The 18,944-nt window shown below is 41.1% G+C and overlaps 1 protein-coding gene across 1 annotated transcript in view; it reads left to right on the forward strand.

Moving 5' to 3' along the window:
* The first annotated feature begins 5,541 nt into the window (after positions 1-5,541).
* The window catches only part of LOC143021787 (uncharacterized), a 218,964-nt gene continuing 205,561 nt past the window's right edge, over positions 5,542-18,944 (forward strand). The window contains exons 1-2 of the mRNA XM_076179515.1: positions 5,542-5,670; positions 7,628-7,652. Of these exons, the coding sequence (XP_076035630.1) occupies positions 5,557-5,670; positions 7,628-7,652 (139 nt within the window). The 5' untranslated portion in view covers positions 5,542-5,556. The remainder of the gene's footprint in view (positions 5,671-7,627; positions 7,653-18,944) is intronic.

Genomic DNA, 18,944 nt, shown 5'->3' on the forward strand with positions numbered 1-18,944 from the left:
TACCTTATTGTATTTACAGGGAAGGGGAAAGCTCGTGGTGTAGTGGGAAGGTGAGAAAAAAGGAGAAGGGGAGGGATTACTGAGGGAAATGGAAGGAAATGAGGAAGGGGAGGACTTGGTCCAGGAGGCCAGGCGTCTTGTAAACAAGCGGAGGACTGAGGATGATTTTGGAGAAGAAGGGATTAACAAAAATGTAAAGATTAGAAATATAGATAAGAGCAGCACAATGGAAGGTGAAGATAATAATTTCCAGGGATTTAATGAAGGGGGAGGGATACCAACCTCCCCCGATTAGCAAGACTAGGGGAAAAACATGTAAAATTGACCGAACATTGGGAGAGTAGGTTCGGTAACATAGCAAAGATTGCGCAGAGAGTTGAAAAATTGGAAGAACTACAGAAGGTGAACAAAAACTTAACTAAAGAAACAGAAGAATTAAAAAGACAGTTAAAAGAAGTAAAAGATGAGAATGAGAAATTAAAGATGAATAATAAAGACATTAAAGAGGCCATAGCAAAAGGAGCACAGGGTTGGAAAAAAAATCCAAGAAAACAGTAAAGTTGCATTTACTGACATAATAAAACAGCAAATGAAAGAACAAACTGAAGACTCAGTTATTAAAGTGATGAGACAGAAGGAGAATATAGTAAGAGACTTAGCAGATAAAAAGAAATGTATAATTATATTAGGAATGGAAGAGAAGTATAACCTAAATAGAACCACAAGAATCAAAGAGGAAAAAGAAAAAGTAAGCAGTTTACTAGAATTAGTTCAGGAAGATGAACCTGAAATCATGAAACAAATTGAAGAGATGTATAGAATCGGAAAGTATAGTACAGATAAGACCAGGCCAATTAAGATTAAACTCAGGTCACAAACAACAGCAGAGAATATCTTATCCAAAACAGGGAAACTAGCAGCAAGTGAACAATATAAAAAGGTATGGATGAAAAGAGAAATGAATAAAGAGGAAAGAGAGGAAGAAAAAACGAAAAGACAAGAAGCTAGGGAAAAAAATGAGAACAGAAAAGAGTTAGAAAAAAAGAAATTCTATTGTAGAGTAGTGAATATGAAAGTAAGGAAATGGGCCATACCGGAGAAAAACAAAAGGGAAACAGAAAATACAATGGAAGTAGCAGAAATTTAAAAGTGTTTTACACAAATATAGATGGATTAATAACAGGATTGAATGAGCTGAATGATTATATGAAGGAAAAAGAACCGGACATAATGGGAATTGTAGAAACAAAATTTAAAGGTCCACTACCACCCAACAGTGTAGGACATAATGCATATAATTATTGAATTAGAAACAGAGAGACAAAACAAGGGGCTGGAGTTATGTTCCTGACTAAGAAGGATATAAACGTGAGGTATGTCACATATGGAAAGAATACAGTAGAGATGATTATGATCGAAGTGGAAGACAGAGATAAGAAGAGCAGAAAGTTTGTAATAAACCATGTGCCTCCAAAAACAGCCTCGTGGGAAGAGAGTGAACATAAAATTATGTTAGAAGACACAAAGATAACATTAAATAAGATAATGGAAGATGGAGGAAGAATAGTTATAATGGGCGACTTTAATTGCAAAGTCTGCTGGGAAGAGATGGCAGTAAAGGGTGGAGACGACTCATGGGGAAATGTTCTACTTGAGATGATTATTGACCATACAATGACACAATGGATACAAGAGAACACTAGGTATAGAAATGAAGAAGAACCATCGAGACTAGACCTAATAATCACATCTGAACCTGAAATTGTGGAAAAGATTGAATATAAGACACCAATAAGTAAAAGTGACCACATATTGATTGAACTGGAACTAAATGAGGAGAAATACATGAAAAGAAATGAACAATATAGAAAAGGAAGAATGATGTATGAAAAAACAAACTTTGATAAAATAAGATAATTCTTTCAAAAAGAAAAATGGGAAAGAATATACAAAGAAGAAACAACAGAGGAAGAGAAATGGAATATTTTGACAAAAATTTATAAAAAAAGGAGTGGAAAAGTATGTCCCAAGACAAAAACCAGAAAAAGAATATGTAAAGTACTGGTACAACAAAAGTTGTAGGGAGTTAAAAGACAAAAGAGATAAAGCTTGGACAAAATCGAAGAAAGACAAAAGACCTGAAAAATGGAAAATATATACCGGTTATAGAAATGAATATGTACAAGTGTGCAGAGAGGAAAAGAGAAAATATGAAAAAGATGTCATAGAAAAATGTAAAGATCAACCAAAACTATTTTGCAGATTTGTAAACAACAAACTGAAAAACAAACAAGAATTAGAGAAATTAAGACAAGGAGGAGTTGAATATGCAGAGGAAATAGAAATGGCAGAAATTATGAACAAGCATTTTAAATCAGTGTTTACAAGGGAGAACATACAACCTGGTGAGATCGAATGGAAAGAGAAAGTCCCCCCTATGAAAGAAATAGAAGTAACAAAGAATGAAATAATGAAACACTTGAGTAATCTTGATGTCAGAAAATCGCATGGACCAGATGAAAATAGCAAACTGGATTTTGAAAGAATGCAGGAATGAACTGGCAGACAAAATACACAGCGTAATAAACAGTTCCTTGAAAGAAGGAAAATTTCCAAAAGATTGGAAAAAAACAAATATAGTACCTATATATAAAGGGGGAAATAAAGAAGACCCCACCAACTATAGACCAGTCTCTATAACAAGTACAATAGCAAAAATTTGTGAAAGAATTGTCAAAAGTAGATGGGTAAAATATTTAGAAAACAACAACGTGCTATATCCAAGGCAATTTGGATTCAGACAAGGACGATCATGCGTCACCAATTTAATATGTTTCTATTCAAGGCTAATAGATATAATACAAGAAAGAGATGGATGGGCTGATTGTGCATTTCTAGACCTAAAAAAAGCTCAAGAAATTAGAAACCGAAGGAGGAATACAGGGCAAACTGCTTAAATGGATGGAAGACTTTTTACAAGAAAGAAAAATGAGAGTAGTGATAAGAGACAAACACTCAAATTGGGATGAAGTAATAAGTGGTGTTCCACAAGGAACAGTTCTGGCCCCAATAATGTTTGCTATATATATTAATGATATGGATGAAGAAATTGAAAGTTATATGAGCTTTGCAGATGATGCAAAACTATTAAAAAAAGTGAACACGGAAGAAGATTGTGAGTCACTACAGAGTGATCTAAATAAAGTATGGGAATGGAGTAGGAAGTGGGAGATGGAGTTCAACACTAAAAGTGTAGTATAATGGAATTTGGAAAAAGCAAAAACAGAATAACAGGATCATATAAATTGGGAGAAGAAGGAATAAAAAAGTAGAAAATGAGAAGGACCTGGGAGTCATTGTTATGAATAATATGTCACCTGAGAAACATATAAATAAGATTTTTGGAGAAACTTATAATTTGATAAGAACAATCAAAGTGGCATTTACATACCTGAATGAAGAAATGGTGAAGAAAATACTAATCACTCTGATAAGACCAAGATTGGAATATGCAGCAACGATGTGGTCACCAAGTACAAAAAAAATGTATAAAAAAACTTGAAAGAATACAAAGCAATTACAAAATTGGCACCAACACTCTCAAAACTATCATATGAAGAGAGACTAGCAAAACTTGAACTACAGACACTAGAGCAAAGAAGAGAGAGAGGAGATTTGATAGCTATTTACAGAATAATGAAAGGCATAGAAATTATTGATAGAGAGGATCTAATAAAATGGGATGATAGAAATACAAGAGGACACAGAAAAAAAAACAAGAAAGACAGTTATAGAAGAGATCTGAAAAAGAACAGCTTTCCCCACAGAGTAATAGACATTTGGAACAAATCAGATGAGAAAGTGGTGTGTGCAAAAACAATACATGAATTTAAAAACAGTTTAGATAAAATGAGATATGAAGACGGGACACTACGAGCATAGCTCCCCTTCCCGTAAAATACAACTAGGTAAATACACACACATACACACGTAGGAGACGAGTCGCCTGAATACATGGGTGGAGAAGTCTTGTTCTGGTTCAAATACACAGAATGTCTGAGAGTTGGATGACGTCATGTCGATTCAAAAGTCAATTTCAACAAATTCATGCAACCGCGCAAATCCACTCACAAGCCATATATATATATATTGCATATATATATTTCTTACATATATTTCTTACGAATGTCGAAGCGGGTCTCCAAGTATGCACTTCTTTTATTTGTCTTATTTACGATATGTAGGCGCTATTTCCTCCTTGGACAGGCCATTAAGCAAAGCTTTTTATCCCTTTGGCCGGAGGGGAAACATACTTCGAGCTCGTAACCGTCATGTTGAAAAACAAACTGTCTTGTTGAAAAAAGGTATTTGCATATCGTGTCCTTCTCCACACCTCCACCCCTCCACCCCCTCCCCCTCTCCACCCCCCCCCTCTCTCTCTCTCTCTCTCTCTCTCTCTCTCTCTCTCTCTCTCTCTCTCTCTCTCTCTCTCTCTCTCCCTCTCTGTCCGTCTCTATAGGATAGAAGCGCTGGTAAATTACAGTCGACAAAAATAATATTCTCTCGGTCGCTTTCTCTCTCTGTCTCTAGGATAGAAGTGGTAGTAAACTAGCTTATAACGACAATTTTTTTCTCTCTCTATCTCTCTCGCCCTCTCTGTATATCTATCTATCTATTCACATGTTTCAATTTTGCTTAGGCGAACTGCACCCGAAGTGACCCTAGCTTGGCAAATATGCCATGTAAGAAAAAGAAAAGAAAACGAATTTCCTTTGATATGAGAAAAGAAAAAAGATGACATGATTGCTATGTTCAGACCAACGTAAAGAATAGACAAGGGAAGATTCTTATTTTAGGATAGGAATACGAAAAAGAAAAGGAAAAATATCGACAAGATGGATTTTTACATGGAGTAAAGAATTTCTTATTTCAACCCTTTTCCTGGCCATGTCTTACCCTTTCTCGGTGCTCCATGACTACGTTTGTCTGTCTTGGTTTGTCTCCTCACTTCAGTCAAGACTAGGTGCCGTATGTTGCAATTGGCTGCATTTGGCAAATGAAAAAGAGATAGACCTAAATACAAATTCTGTAAAGGAAGTTGATGCTCTCATTGTGCCCAGTCTTTCGTCTTACTGCCAGGCTCCATTGTGTTGATTGGATAAACGGACGACCAATGGGAATATGGGCAGTTGTCGTCTCGACGATTGTGCGTAACTGCTGGTTCATATTACGTCATGTCGTCAGTAGTGCGACAAAGAGTTTGCAAGACGGCGACTTAAGTAAGAAAATAAATTGAACACTACATATACATACATACATACATACATATACATTACATATATTATTTTCCGTGGATCGGATTTTTCCTCTTTGGGCTGGGTGGCCTGTATTTTAGAATTTTGTCTGGGTAGTAGTCGAATCTCCTGTGAATGAAGTGGAACTGGGATAAAAAGAGAGAGCGGAGGGGAGAGAGGAAGAGTGTGATAGTCGAATTGCTGTGTTGGTGTACGACATAAGCGAGTGGAGGGGATACACGGAAAAGATAGAGGAAGAAAAATGAGAAGGAAGAAAGAGGATGAAGAAAAGAAGAAAGAGAAAGAAAGGAAGAAGAAGGAGAAAGAGGAAGAAGGGGAAGAAGAAAATGAAAGGAAGAAGGAGGGGAAGAGGAAGGTAAGGAACTGAGGGAAGGAATTGTGGGAGAGGGAGGCGTTCATACATTTGGATTCATCGTTTGAAAGGGGAGGGGAGAGAGAAAGCGAAGCAAGCTCTTCTCGTCCCTGCCGTTTGGTTCTTGGGTCTGAGGACGACCCAATTGCCGGGCCGGGTTGACTACCCTCTCCATGGGGGCTTGGATATCACACACACACACACACACACACACACACACACACACACACACACACACACACACACACACACACACACACACACACACACACACACACACACACACACACACACACACACACACACACACGACTCGGTGGCGCGGTTGGTAGAGTCCCAGACTGTCAGTACGGCGGTACCGGCGGTACCTGGTTCGAATCCTGCCCAGGGCTGAAATTATTTCAGTGTCGCGCTTCGAGTCGTTACTCCAACTCTCGTGGGCGGGGAGTTGGGTGTGTGTGTGCGTGTAAGGTCATAGCATTACCCATAGATCGGTCATACGAGCTCTGAGCTCTCTTCCGGGAGGGAAATAACTGTCGATCACGAGTCCAACACGTGATCCAAAGACCAAGGTGAATCACACACACACACACACACACACACACACACACACACACACACACACACACACACACACACACACACATGTATATGTATGTGTGTGTGTGCCTAATTATAGTACAAAGGAAAAGAGCAACGCTCGTAGGTTCCCGCCTCCTTCTCTCCAGTTTATCATAACTGGCTTCAAATTATGTGTTTGTGGGTGTGGGTGGATGTGTTTTTACACACTCATGAACTTGTATGACACCCGTACAACTAAATGACCCGGCGGTTCGAGTTTCCATGGTCTTGATCCAAAGAAATAAGAGGGGAAGGACGGAACCACTCATCCTGCTGATGAAACTGATAAGCAACATAAATGAAAAGAATAACGACCAAAAGTGATTCAGGGCTGTGCCTCTTCATCCTTCATGTTTATCTTCTTTCTTTCTCTCTCTCTCTCTCTCTCCCTCTCTCTCTCTCTCTCTCTATCTCTCTATCTATCTATCTCTGTCTTCTTGATGATAGTGGCGTGGTTTTTATTGAGTGTATTTAAGGACAAGTGTTGAAATCACTTGACTAACGCTAAGCCCACGATAAGATAGGAAATACAGTTATCATCAAGTGACACAGAGTAATGCATCCGTCAGCACTGGCCGTAGGTAATGCTTGTATTGGACCTCCCAGGGATATAGGTTTGTTAGATCTAACCTGACGTCATAGGACATATCTATTATATTCAGTATATAAATATATATATATATATATATATATATATATAATATATATATATATTTATGTTGTGTTATGAACGTGCGTACATATATAGAGCACCTGAATTCTACAATGTGTACAGGAAAACAAAAGTAACTGGGTACATCTGGGATATTATAAGCTTGTGTAATATGCCATCGTGTCACATAGCATTGGGGCATTTGCATAAATGCATACAAAGTTTAAGGACGCAAAAAAGAGGGCACAATTACTCACATGCTAACTACGCATTTCAGTCTTATTACAACATCACAACATTGACTCCCCCCCCCACCACCACCACCACCAGGAGCGGAGAGTACTTAATAGTAAAAATACATATAACAACATCACTACAGAACTTTTTTCATCGTGTCTTCCCACATTTATTTTCTTTCTGCATACCTTTGTACCTACAGGCTTGATTTCTTTTCTCAATTTCTCTTGCGTCGTGTGGTCTCTTCAGTCAATTCATATGCTCTTCATCTATATGTGTAATGCTTGTAGGTGTTCACAATTCTCTCCCGTTTAGAAGTGTTTGTATGTTATTTATTTACTCATGTATGTATTTGTATATTTCTTATTTATTTATCGATATTTTATTTATTTGAGTATTTATCTACTTGTATATTCATACATTTCATTTTGTTTATTTGTTTATTTCTAGGGACTGTCCAAGTCTGGCTTGAATGGTGAGTGCAACGGTTTTTCCAGTTTTGAATTTCTTCACATTTCATGCATAGAAATATATTTCATTTTACGATAAATCATATTTAGAGATCACTTGAGGAAGTTTTATTTTTTTCCCTCTTGTGTTTCTCTTTGTTTTTATTCTTTCTTTTTGTAAAAAGTCTTACACTCAGTTTGTAAATGGAAAGTCCACGGCTGTTACCCAGAATGACATTGCTTTAAGGATCCATTGAAGTTATCTTGGGTTAAGGAGTTATCGCACCGGGCTATTATTTTTCCGCCAACCTCCGACTAATCGGCAGTTCCGTCCATTTCCAGAACTTTTCCCCCTGTGTAAAACCACTCTGACAAACTATTTTGTTTTCTCAGCAAATATACATTGAGTGTCACTTGATATACTGGAGGGAAATGATTTCCCTTCAGTATATCAGATTCCTTCCCTAAAGCTGTCGGCCGCATATCTGCCCCAACTGTTGAAGGAAAAGTAGACTAGTGTGATAACCCTGTAGGCAGTGAATCATACAGAATGCGTTCATGATGATGTAGCCAACAAAGTACAAATACATTACAGGTTCAACACTTACAAATCAAAACCAGTTGTACATAGTTGCATATAAAAGAGCCCTCTATTCCACTCTAACTCCCACCCCACCCCACACTCTCTCTCTTTCACTCTCTCTCTCTCTCTCTCTCTCTCTCTCTCTCTCTCTCTCTCTCTCTCTCTCTCTCTCTCTCTCTCTCTCTCTCTCTCTCTCTCTCTCTCTTCACCCTAACACTTCCACTGTCTTAATGCACTTTATAGTGTACATTATGTCAAACATCAGGGTATATCATTATTTAGATAAAGTGTTAGCTCGGGTCTGAGCGATGTCTTAATATGTCGAGACCTGTTGAGACCTATCAAGACTTGTTACCTATCAAGACTTGTTGAAACCTGTTTAATGAAATTGTCGAAAAGTCAGGATATACTCTAGTGGATATGTCCATCATAATAATCAACGTAGTACAAGTAATGGACATGTATACGTAAAGGAGACAGTTTTTGCTCAATTCAGTTTACATTAGAGATAACCACTGCCTTCTTTGTATTCCAGTCGATCAATCACACACGTTCCTAATCCTCTATTTATCTTTGAATCTCGTTATTAGCAAAGGGATTTTGGGTGAAGCTCGTTTATCTAATTCAATATTCGGGATGGGAAGGAATTTTTTGGTTAAAACTTGCTTTATATGTCTGTGTTGTCCTCTTTTGTTTAACATGTCGTTTGAAGGTTTGTCTCGTCCTCCAACGGCAGGGTTGATGAGATGATTCGTTGTAACATCACGAACTCCTCACCATCAGGAGGCTAGAACGGTGCCCCTCACAGAGGACTTTGTAGCGTGGAACTTAATGAACCATGTCATTGGTCCAACTCGCTCGCGGCAGGATTCGAACCACCGTCACCTCGACCTCCGTCGCAAGTAGCGACGCTCTAATCGGGTCGGCCAGCGAGTATCCGGTCAATGTGATTTTTTTTTTAACATTCTTTTAAAACATTGAACTACTAAATTTTTTTTTTCACTTTTTTTTTGTATATCTACAAAAAAAATTCCCTTTTCTAGACACATCTGTAATGTGGATAATAGTTCGAACAATGATATTCCTTAATTCTAGAACAAGTAGAAAGGGATAAGAGAACTAGAAAACATAACTTCTTGACCAGGGGCTGTGCTCGCCTTGTTTAGCTATAATAGTATCAATAACTAGATCAAAAACTTGAAGAACTGACATATGTTTGTATTGATCTATCTGATAATGGAAACTAGATATTTTTGATATTCTATTCAAGATAAATGATTCAAAGTATTCGGGGCTTTTTTCTTATTGAATGAAATCGTCTAACAACAGTGAACAAATCTGAACGTATTTACCGACATTCATATATGAGACTTTGTTTTATAGTTAAATCATAATTTGCAAGCTTTATAGTTAGATTAAGCGTGAAATAAACGTCCAACGTTAGGTCGACAGAAGCGGTATACGTCTAGACCGACTTTTCACGGAATGTCGTGGTTTCTGATGGGTCGAGGTGAGAAATGGAATTCTAAATCTAAAATTGTCGAATTTGTTCGACCGAACGAAGACTCGACCATTCAATAGGTTTCAAATGAGACGCTTTCCCTCGATCATAATTTTTGCAACTTTTCATTGTCCTCAGAGGCTTTCAAGTCGAAGATTTTTTTTTTTTTTTTTCTCTGAAATGGATTCATCTGGGTGATACATGTTGGTAGTTGGTTTTCTTAGTAACTCGACCGTGGGAACATTCAGCGTCTTTTCATCAATTCCTTTGTTAGCCAAGAGGTAACATGCAATTGAATAAAATTGCCTGGCGACAGGTCAGATGAAAAGGAAACATGACCCTCTGTACGGAAAGGCTTATTCATTCGCTTACATAAGAACACAAAAATGAAAGAGACTGCAAGAGACCCTAAGGCCTAGACTAGGTAGTACCATGTCCATTACCACCTATCATCCCTATCCTTAAAGTTATCTAACCTTCTATTAAAACAACCGATAGTTTCAGCACTCACTACATGGTTGCTAAGTCTATTCCATTCATTAGTCACTCTATTGGTAAACAATTTTTTGCGTATTTCCTTCGTAAACCTAAATTTGTCTAATTTAAATCCATTACTACGAATCCTGTCCTGCCGTCTTAATATGATGACCTTGTTTGCGTCACCCTGTCTTAATATGATGACCTTGTTTGCGTCACCCTGTATATATATGATGACCTTGTTTGTGTCACCCTTGCTAAAGCCTTTGACCTGTTTGAGGAACTCGGATATTTGATTATGGCTTTTAACATTCGATTTTATTCAACTAATGGGTCTTTTTTTTTGCATTAAAGGGGAATACTACCCATTCTGGGGTCTTAATCATTCTAAGTCTCGTTCAACCGGGGACCTTTCCTACAACCAAGTGATGAAATTGTCCTTGTCTCCAGCTTGCCCTGGAAGTCTGAGGACATAAGGCAAAGGTGAGTAGGACCTTGGACGCAGCCAAGCGCCTCTCGGTGTAAAATCTTTGAAACATGAAACCGATTCTTCTGTAAAAAGCTGCCACCTTTACCTGGAGTGTTATGGTGGCTGCGTGACCTCCATGACCAGGTATAGAGTTGTTCTAAGCTGGAGGATTTTCTCCTCTTTCTCTTCCTCCCCCTCCTCCTCTTTTTCTTCCTCCTCCTCCTTCTCCTCCGTCTATCCCTCCTCCATGTCCGCCGTCTTATTCGCTTAAATAAATTTCTTTCGATCTTTTCTCTTCTCTCCTCCTCCTCCTCCTCCTCCTCCTTCTCCTTCTCCTTCTCCTTCTCCTCTCCCTCTTCCCTTTTCCCCCTTTCCTTTTGCTTTTCCTTCTTATTTTCCTTCTCATCCTCTCATGATCCACATCTGCTTATTCCTTCAGCTTCTCATCTTCTTCCTCTTCTTCTTCCTCCTCCTCTCCCGCATCCTGCCCCTTGTCCTCCTCCTCCTCCTACCCCTTTTTCCTCTTCTTCTTCACCCTTTTCCACTTCCTTCCCGGTCTTCTCTTCCTTCATCTTCACTCTTCTTCGTGCATGTCTTCACTGTCTTCTTCTTTTCTTCCTTCAGGCTCGACTGCCCCTCGCTGACAGATCATACTCCTGCCTCCGGCTCTCCTCCTTCTTCTCTTCTTCCTCCTCTTCCTCCTCCTCCTCCTCCAGTTGCTTCTCTGTCTTCTTACCCTCCTCCTCCTCCTCCAGTTTCTTCTCCTTCTCCTTACCCTCCTCCTCCTCGTCCTCCTCCTCCTCCTCCTCCTCCTCCTCCTCCTCCTCCTACTTCTCCTCCTCCTTCTTCTTACCCTCCTCCTCCTCGTCCTCCTCCTCCTCCTCCTCCTCCAGTTCTTTCTCTGTTCTTCTCTTTCTTCTTACCCTCCTCCTCCTCCTCCTCCTCCTGCTCCTACTTCTCCTCCTCCTACTTCTCCTCCTCCCTTTCTTGGCCATAATTTTCTCTTCTCCCTCTCCTCCTTCCACTCTTCTTTCTCTTCTTTCTCTTCTTTCTCTTCTTTCTCTTCTTTCTCTTCTTTGTCTTCCTCGACTTTTTTCTCCTTTTATTTCTCTAACACTCTCTCCTCTTCCTCATCCTTCCCATCAATTCCCTCACCTTCCTATTTTCTCATCATCATCCTCTTCCTCCTCTTCCTCCTCTTCCTCCTCCTGCTCCTCCTCCTGCTCCTCCTCCCCTCCCCCTCCTTTTCCTCCTCTTCCTTCTCCTTCCCATTAATTTCTTCTCCTCTTCCTATTTTCTCATCATCATCCTCTTGCTCCTCCTGCTCCTCCTCTTGCTGCTCCTCCTCCTGCTCCTCCTCCCCTCCCCCTCCTTTTCCTCCTCTTCCTTCTCCTTCCCATTAATTCCTTCTCCTCTTCCTATTATCTCATCATCATCCTATTCCTCCTCTCCATCCACCTGCTCCTCCTCCTCCTCCTCCTCCTCTTCTTCATTTCCTCCTCCTCTTCCTACTCCTCCTCATCTCCCTCCTCGCTCTGTTTCTCTTTCCTTTCCCTCTCCTTTATTACTTCCTCCTCCTCTTTCCTTTCCTCGTCTTCTTTCATTTTCTCTTCTTCTTCCTGTTCCTCGTGCTACCTCCTCTCTTCCTCCTCCATTTCCTTTTGCTCCTTTGCTCCTCCTCCCTGTCCTTCTTTTCCTCTTCCTCTTTCTCCTCATCTTCCTCCCACCTCTCCTTCCCCTTTTTCCCTCCCCTCCTCCTTCTCCTCTTTCTCCTCCTCTTTCATCTTCCTCCTTCCTCTTCCTCCTTACTCCTCTTAACCCTTCCTCCTCTTTCTCCCTCCTCTTCCTTCCTCCTTTTTCCTCCTCCTTCTTCCTCTCTCCTTCTTCCTCCTCCTCCCTCTTCCTCCTTCCTCCCATCTCCTTTTCTCCTTGTCCTCCTCCTCTTCCTCCTTCCTCATTTTCTTGCTTCTCTTCCTTCTCCTCCTCTTCCTTCCCCTTCCGTCTCCCCTTTCTTCCCCTTCAACTCTTCCCTTCCCCTACCTCCCTCTTCCTCCTCCCACCGCCTCCTTCTCCTCTCCTCCCTCTTCCTTCTTCTCCTTCTCAGCATTTTTCTTTTCCTTCCCTTTATCCTTGTCTTTATCCCTCTCCTGTCTTTAACTAATCATCTCCTTCTCTTAAGTCAACCTCCAGCCCTCGTTATCGGTGTCTCCCGCTCCACATGAAGCGTTGATCTGGTTTGCGTCAGGTGATTTAAATCAGCTGTCGGGTGTGTTCACCATTTGAGTCAATTAAGTAGACAGAACAAAATGTAGTAGGTATATCGCCATTTTGGAAGGGTGAGAGTGATTTTTTTTTAAAGCTGTGTGGAAGTTGGTTGTTGTCACTCACCACTGAAGCTACTTCGGATTTTTGTTCTTATTTATTTTCTATATATTTCTATTTATTTATCTATTTCATATATATATATATATATATATATATATATATATATATATATATGTATAATGTACATATACAACATATATATATATATATATATATACACATATATATATATATATATATGTGTGTATATATATATAAGTATACATATAGATATACAGTACATATAACACACACACACACACACACACACACACACACACACACACACACACACACACACACACACACACACACACACACACACACAACCACATATATATATATATATAGAAATATATATATATATATATATATATATATATAAATATATTTTTTTTTTATCTGTGCGGATGCTGACTGTTGTCACTCCTCACTAGGCCGCTTTTAATCAGCCTCAGCTGTTGGTCACGCTGACACTGTGCAGCTTTCCAAGTATCGTCAATGAGGTCCAAGACTCGAGCGTGCTTCTCACATCAAGGCCAGGGTGGACATATTTCCAGGTGTACAGAATCGGCCCTGAAACTTGAGTATTATGCTGGTGTCACACTGTACGGCGGCGCCGGATACGGCCGGATGATGGTCAACTTCAATTAGCTTAATCAAATCACTTGGCGATACCTTTCGAGTCTGATGACTCATAAGGGAGATTTTGCTGTAGCCAACAACAAGCCGCAGCGGTGGCGCCGGGCAGTGTGACACCAGCCTTAGAGTTGTTCTTGTTATTGGTTGTATTTTACCGGCGCTTTTATCCTTGTGCACAATCTCATGCTGCCGTCTTACATAAGGTTGAGAGAGAGAGAGAGAGAGAGAGAGAGAGAGAGAGAGAGAGAGAGAGAGAGAGAGAGAGAGAGAGAGAGAGAGAGAGGGGGGGAGGGAGTGGGCAGTTGGCAGTCACTGGTAGCTGGAAAGCTCGAACCGGGGTCATATTATTCGTACAAAGACCGAAACCAACTCACTACGATCTCTTTCGTTGGGCAAATACTATTCTTCATCTGTTCTTTCTCTGTGTCCCTTCCTCCAAGAAGTCCTGAGCTCTTTACCACCTATAGAGTGTCGAGTGTTTACGTTTTTGTAATGTGCAATACATTAGGGGGACTTTAGTGATACCCTTATGGACCAGAGCCACGCTGTGTTCTTTTATGGTCGAAGGCTATTCTCCAGACCACCACCACCTTAAAAAAAAAAAAAAAAAAAAAAAAAAAAAAAAAAAAAAAAAAAAAAAAAAAAAAAAAAAAAAAAAAAAAAAAAAAAAAAAAAAAAAAAAAAAAATCCTACCTGCTACCTTCCTCCCTTCATTGAAGCCAAGTACCCTCTTTTGATATTTTGTTGTTGCTAAACTCAGGCAATTTCATTCAGCCTAGAGAGGCACCTTTGAGGGCTAATGGGCCAGATAATCTCCTTTACCATCTCTGTGACTCCACATCTTCAGCGATGTCTTGGCGCCAAGGGTAGAAGCGCTGGTTATTGCTTGCGAAATGCTAATGCTTGGTTTCATTAACCCTTCCAATGGTGTTCACGACACGTTCACTTGTTCTGACTGCCGCCAGGTGATTTTATTCAAGCGAGGAGAGACACCCCACTGCGCACCACACCACTGCGCACCACCACTGCGCAGCGGAATAGATATAGAATTATTTTCACTTTGTCTATGTCTATGATTTGAGTGATCTTCCGTTGCCAAGTAACCTCGACAATAATAATGAAAACAGAGGAACGAAAAAACGAAGAGAAAGACGTAGACGAAGAAAAAAGGGAAGACGAAGAAAAAGAAAAAAGAAAAGAACTAAACAAAAAAGATGAAGTGGAAGAAAAAATAGGAAGGGGACGAAAAAGAAAGTGGAGAAGACTAAAAAGATAAATGAGACGAATAATAATGAAAATTATAATAAAAAGAAGAAAAAGACGACACATAAAAAGACGAAAAAGAAGAGGAAGGAAAAGACGGAGAGAAAGAAAAAGAAGACGAAAAAGAAGAAAAAGAAGAAGAAAAAGGAAAATGCCATTCAGACTCCAACTACTTCAAGATTTACCCGCATGGGCAGAACCTACGATTTAAGGACCCTCGCTCTCCATCTATTAGCACCCCAAAGAGAAGCCGTTTGTGCTTATCTAGCTCTGGATCTCAAAAACATCGGAAGACCTCGAAGACTTTTAAGACGACGGAGATCTCAGAAGACTTGGGAATATTTCGAAGACCTCGAAGACTTCGAAGACCTCGAAGACTTCGAAGATCTTGGAAGACTTCGAAGACCTCGAACATTTCAGAAGACCTCGAAGACTTATGAAGACCTCAAGGACCTCGGAGACCCCGAAGACTTCGAAGACCTCGAAGACTTTGAAGATCTTGGAAGACTTCGAAGACCTCGAACATTTCAGAAGACCTCGAAGACTTTTGAAGACCTCAAAGACCTCGGAGACCCCGAAGACCCCGAAGACCTCGAAGACTTTTGAAGACCTCAAAGAGCTCGGAGACCCCGAAGACCATGAAGTCTTCAAAGATCTCGAAGACTTTGAAGACATCGGAAAACCTCGAAGACTTCGAAGATCCCGAAAGACCTCGAAAGATTTCGAAGATATCGGAAGACTTTGAAGACCTCGAACACTTCGGAAGACTTCGAAGACCTCGGAAGACCTCAACCACTATAGACGCAGAGACGCTCTTCGGAAGCTCCCCATTAAGCAGAGCCTTCGAAATCGAATTCACCGCGATTAATCCCTTCACTACCTAAGGGAAAGGTGTCACGGAGATGAATGAACTCGCCTGGCGGCAGTCCGTATGATAGGGAAGGTACCATCTAGTATGGATGGTGTTTCTTGAGATGAGGGATTATTCTTTCTTGTTTTCTATTTCGCCGTTCATGCAAATTCTTTCATTATCAATAGCTTCTTGCGTATTCCTTATCTTTTCTTTGTATTTTTCCATCGCCTCCCTTTTCTCCCTTTTCATCTTTTGTCCTCTTTCATCTTTTTCCCTTCTACTTCGTTCTGCATCTTATTTTTCGTTTCATTTTCACTTTCATATTATGTAGTCATTCCTGCTTTCCTTCCCCCTTTTTTTCCTTTTTCGAGATTATTGTACACTAACTTTTCGTCTAATGACGTCCCTTGAAATCATTGAAAAAAAAACCCAATTATTTTTCATCTGTTTTATCTAGTCTCGTTTCGCTTACCCTTCCCTCAACACCTCTCCCCCTCTCCCCCTCACTTCCCTCTTACCTCACCCTTACCTCATCCCATCCCCTTTCCTCATCCTCCCTCTTTTCTCCCTCCTTCTCCTCAGCAACCCTCTCATTCTCCCTCCCTCCTTTCTCCCTCCTTCTCCTCCTCAACCCCTCTCATTCCCCCTCCCTCCTTTCTCCCTCCTTCTCCTCCTCAACCCCTCTCATTCCCCCTTCCTCCTTTCTCCCTCCTTCTTCTCCTCAACCCCTCTCATCCCCCCTCCCTCCTTTCTCCCTCCTTCTCCTCCTCAACCCCTCTCATTCCCCTTCCTCCTTTCTCCATCCTTCTCCTCCTCAACCCCTCTCATTCCCCCTCCTCCCTTTCTCCCTCCTTCTCCTCCTCAACCCCTCTCATTCCCCCTCCCTCCTTTCTCCCTCCTTCTCCTCCTCAACCCCTCTCATTCCCCCTTCCTCCTTTCTCCCTCCTTCTCCTCCTCATCCCCTCTCATTCCCTCTCCCTTCCTCCTTTCTCCCTCCTTCTCCTCCTCAACCCCTCTCATTCCCCCTTCCTCCTTTCTCACTCCTTCTCCTCCTCAACCCCTTTCATTCCCCCTCCCATTCTTTCTCTCCTATTCCCGCTCCCTGTCCCCCTTTCCTCTTCCCCACCTTTCCCCTCTCTCCCTCTTCCCACCGGCCGCTTCTAACGCTTCCCCCATTTCCTTTGAAAAATGGACATATGCAAAATTCTTTCTTCTTTTCTTCCATGTCTGTCCACTATAATTCTAATCCATATTTTCCCAAAAGACGTGCTTTTCTTGTTGATTCGTCTTAAACGCATTCTGTATTTGACCTGTTCTGTGTGCAACGCATTTCTTATGGGGCACTTCTGAAGTTTATTTGCTATTTTGTCTGAAAGTATTATTTGTGCCATCATCATCTTCTTGTTCACTCTGTCTCTTCATACCCTCAATTTTTCCCGTTTCCTCCATCGTCGTCCTCCTCCTCCTCCTCCTCCTCCTCCTCCTCCTCCTCCTCCTCCTCCTCCTCCTCCTCCTCCTCCTCTTATCCCTCCTCAAACTCCTGCTCCTCATTCTCATCTTATTGTCCTTATCATCCTTCCCCCACTATTTCTTCTTTTATCTTCTTCCTTTTCCTCCTCCTCTTCCTCCTCCTCTTCCTTCTCCTCATACTCCTTCTTATTCTATCCTCCTCTTCCTTCTCCTCCTCCTCTCTCTCCTCCTCCTCTTTTTCCTTTTCCTCCTCCTCCTCCTCTTTCTGCTGTTTCTTCTTATTCTACCCACGTCCTCCTATTCCTCCTTTTCTTACTTGTTCTTTTCTCATATTCTCCTCCTTCTCCTCCTACTCTTTCTTCTTCTATCCTCCTCCACCTCTTTCTCATGCTCTCTCTTCTCCTCCTATCTTCCTCCTCCTAATCTTCTTCCTACTTCTTTTACTCTCTCTTCTTCTCCTATACACCTCCTCCTCCTTCTCTTACTCATCTTTCTCCTCCTCCTCCTCTTCCTCTTTATTCTCCTATTCTCCTAGTCCTCCTTTCCTTCCTCCTCCTCCTACTTTTCCTCCTCCTCCCTGTCCTCTTCACCTCTATATGTCTACCTCTCCTATCCCTCTTCCTCTTCCCACCCACCTCTTCCTCTTCCGTCTCTCTACCCCGTGTCCGTACCACCTCCTCCTCCTCCTCCCCCCTCTTCCTCTCCCTCTTCCCTTCCATATCTCTACCCCCGTGTCCGTTCCACCCTCTCCTCCTCCTCCTCCTCCTCTTCCTCTTCCCCTTCATGGAAGAGATGTCGTCGACCTCAGTTCGCGCGTCCTCCTTTCCCTCGGCGGCTGTTTATCTTCCTTGTCCGCCAACAGGAACCCTCCGGGGCCTTGGCGGGCATGGCTTCCTCGTGATTTGATTATGGTTAGTACCGGGCGATTTTATTCAGCCGGAGAGGTGCCATCCTCTGGAGCTACCTTCACCCCAACCCATTCTTCGGCATTGAAGTCTCTGTCTGGTGGACTCCCAAAGTGATTTTAGTGAAGTTAGCATTTGATGTACCACATTGTTTATTTCTTTATTTATAACTTTTTTTTATTCATTTTTGTTCGTCTGTTAGCTCTATGTTAATTTTCATTCATCTTACGTAGTTTATTATTTTCATTTGTTTATTGATTTATTGATTTATTTGTTCATTTATTCATTTGTCTATTTATTCATTTATTTTTGGAAGACTTCTTAGAACTCAGTCCTGGTGATGGGAGCACCGCGTTCAGTTGTGTTCAAGTTCAGTAGGGTTTGCTCATTGTTTAATCTAGACGGAAAGAGGCAAGAACTGGCTTGCCAACAGAGTGGTTATCGAATGGAATAGACTTAGTAACCATGTAGTGAGCGCTGAAGCATTTGGTTGTGTTGAGAGATGATTAGATAACTTCATGGATAGGGATGACAGAGGGTAAGGCACATGGAACTACCTAGTGTAGGCCTTATGGTCTCTTGTAGTCCCCCGCATTCTTATGTTCTTATGTTTTGCTATCAGCCCCATTGACTGATTAAGACAATCAGTCAATGGGGCAAATAGCAAAACATAAGAACATAAGAATGCGGGGACTACAAGAGACCATAAGCCCTACACTACACTACACTACACTACATCAGTCATAGATATTTGATCAGCTGTCGTCAGACGATTTTATTCATCTGAAGGA

The sequence above is a fragment of the Oratosquilla oratoria genome, chromosome 42 (genome assembly GCF_046742065.1).
Source record: "Oratosquilla oratoria isolate Oo_2021 chromosome 42, ASM4674206v1, whole genome shotgun sequence".
Taxonomy (NCBI): Eukaryota; Metazoa; Arthropoda; class Malacostraca; order Stomatopoda; family Squillidae; genus Oratosquilla; species Oratosquilla oratoria.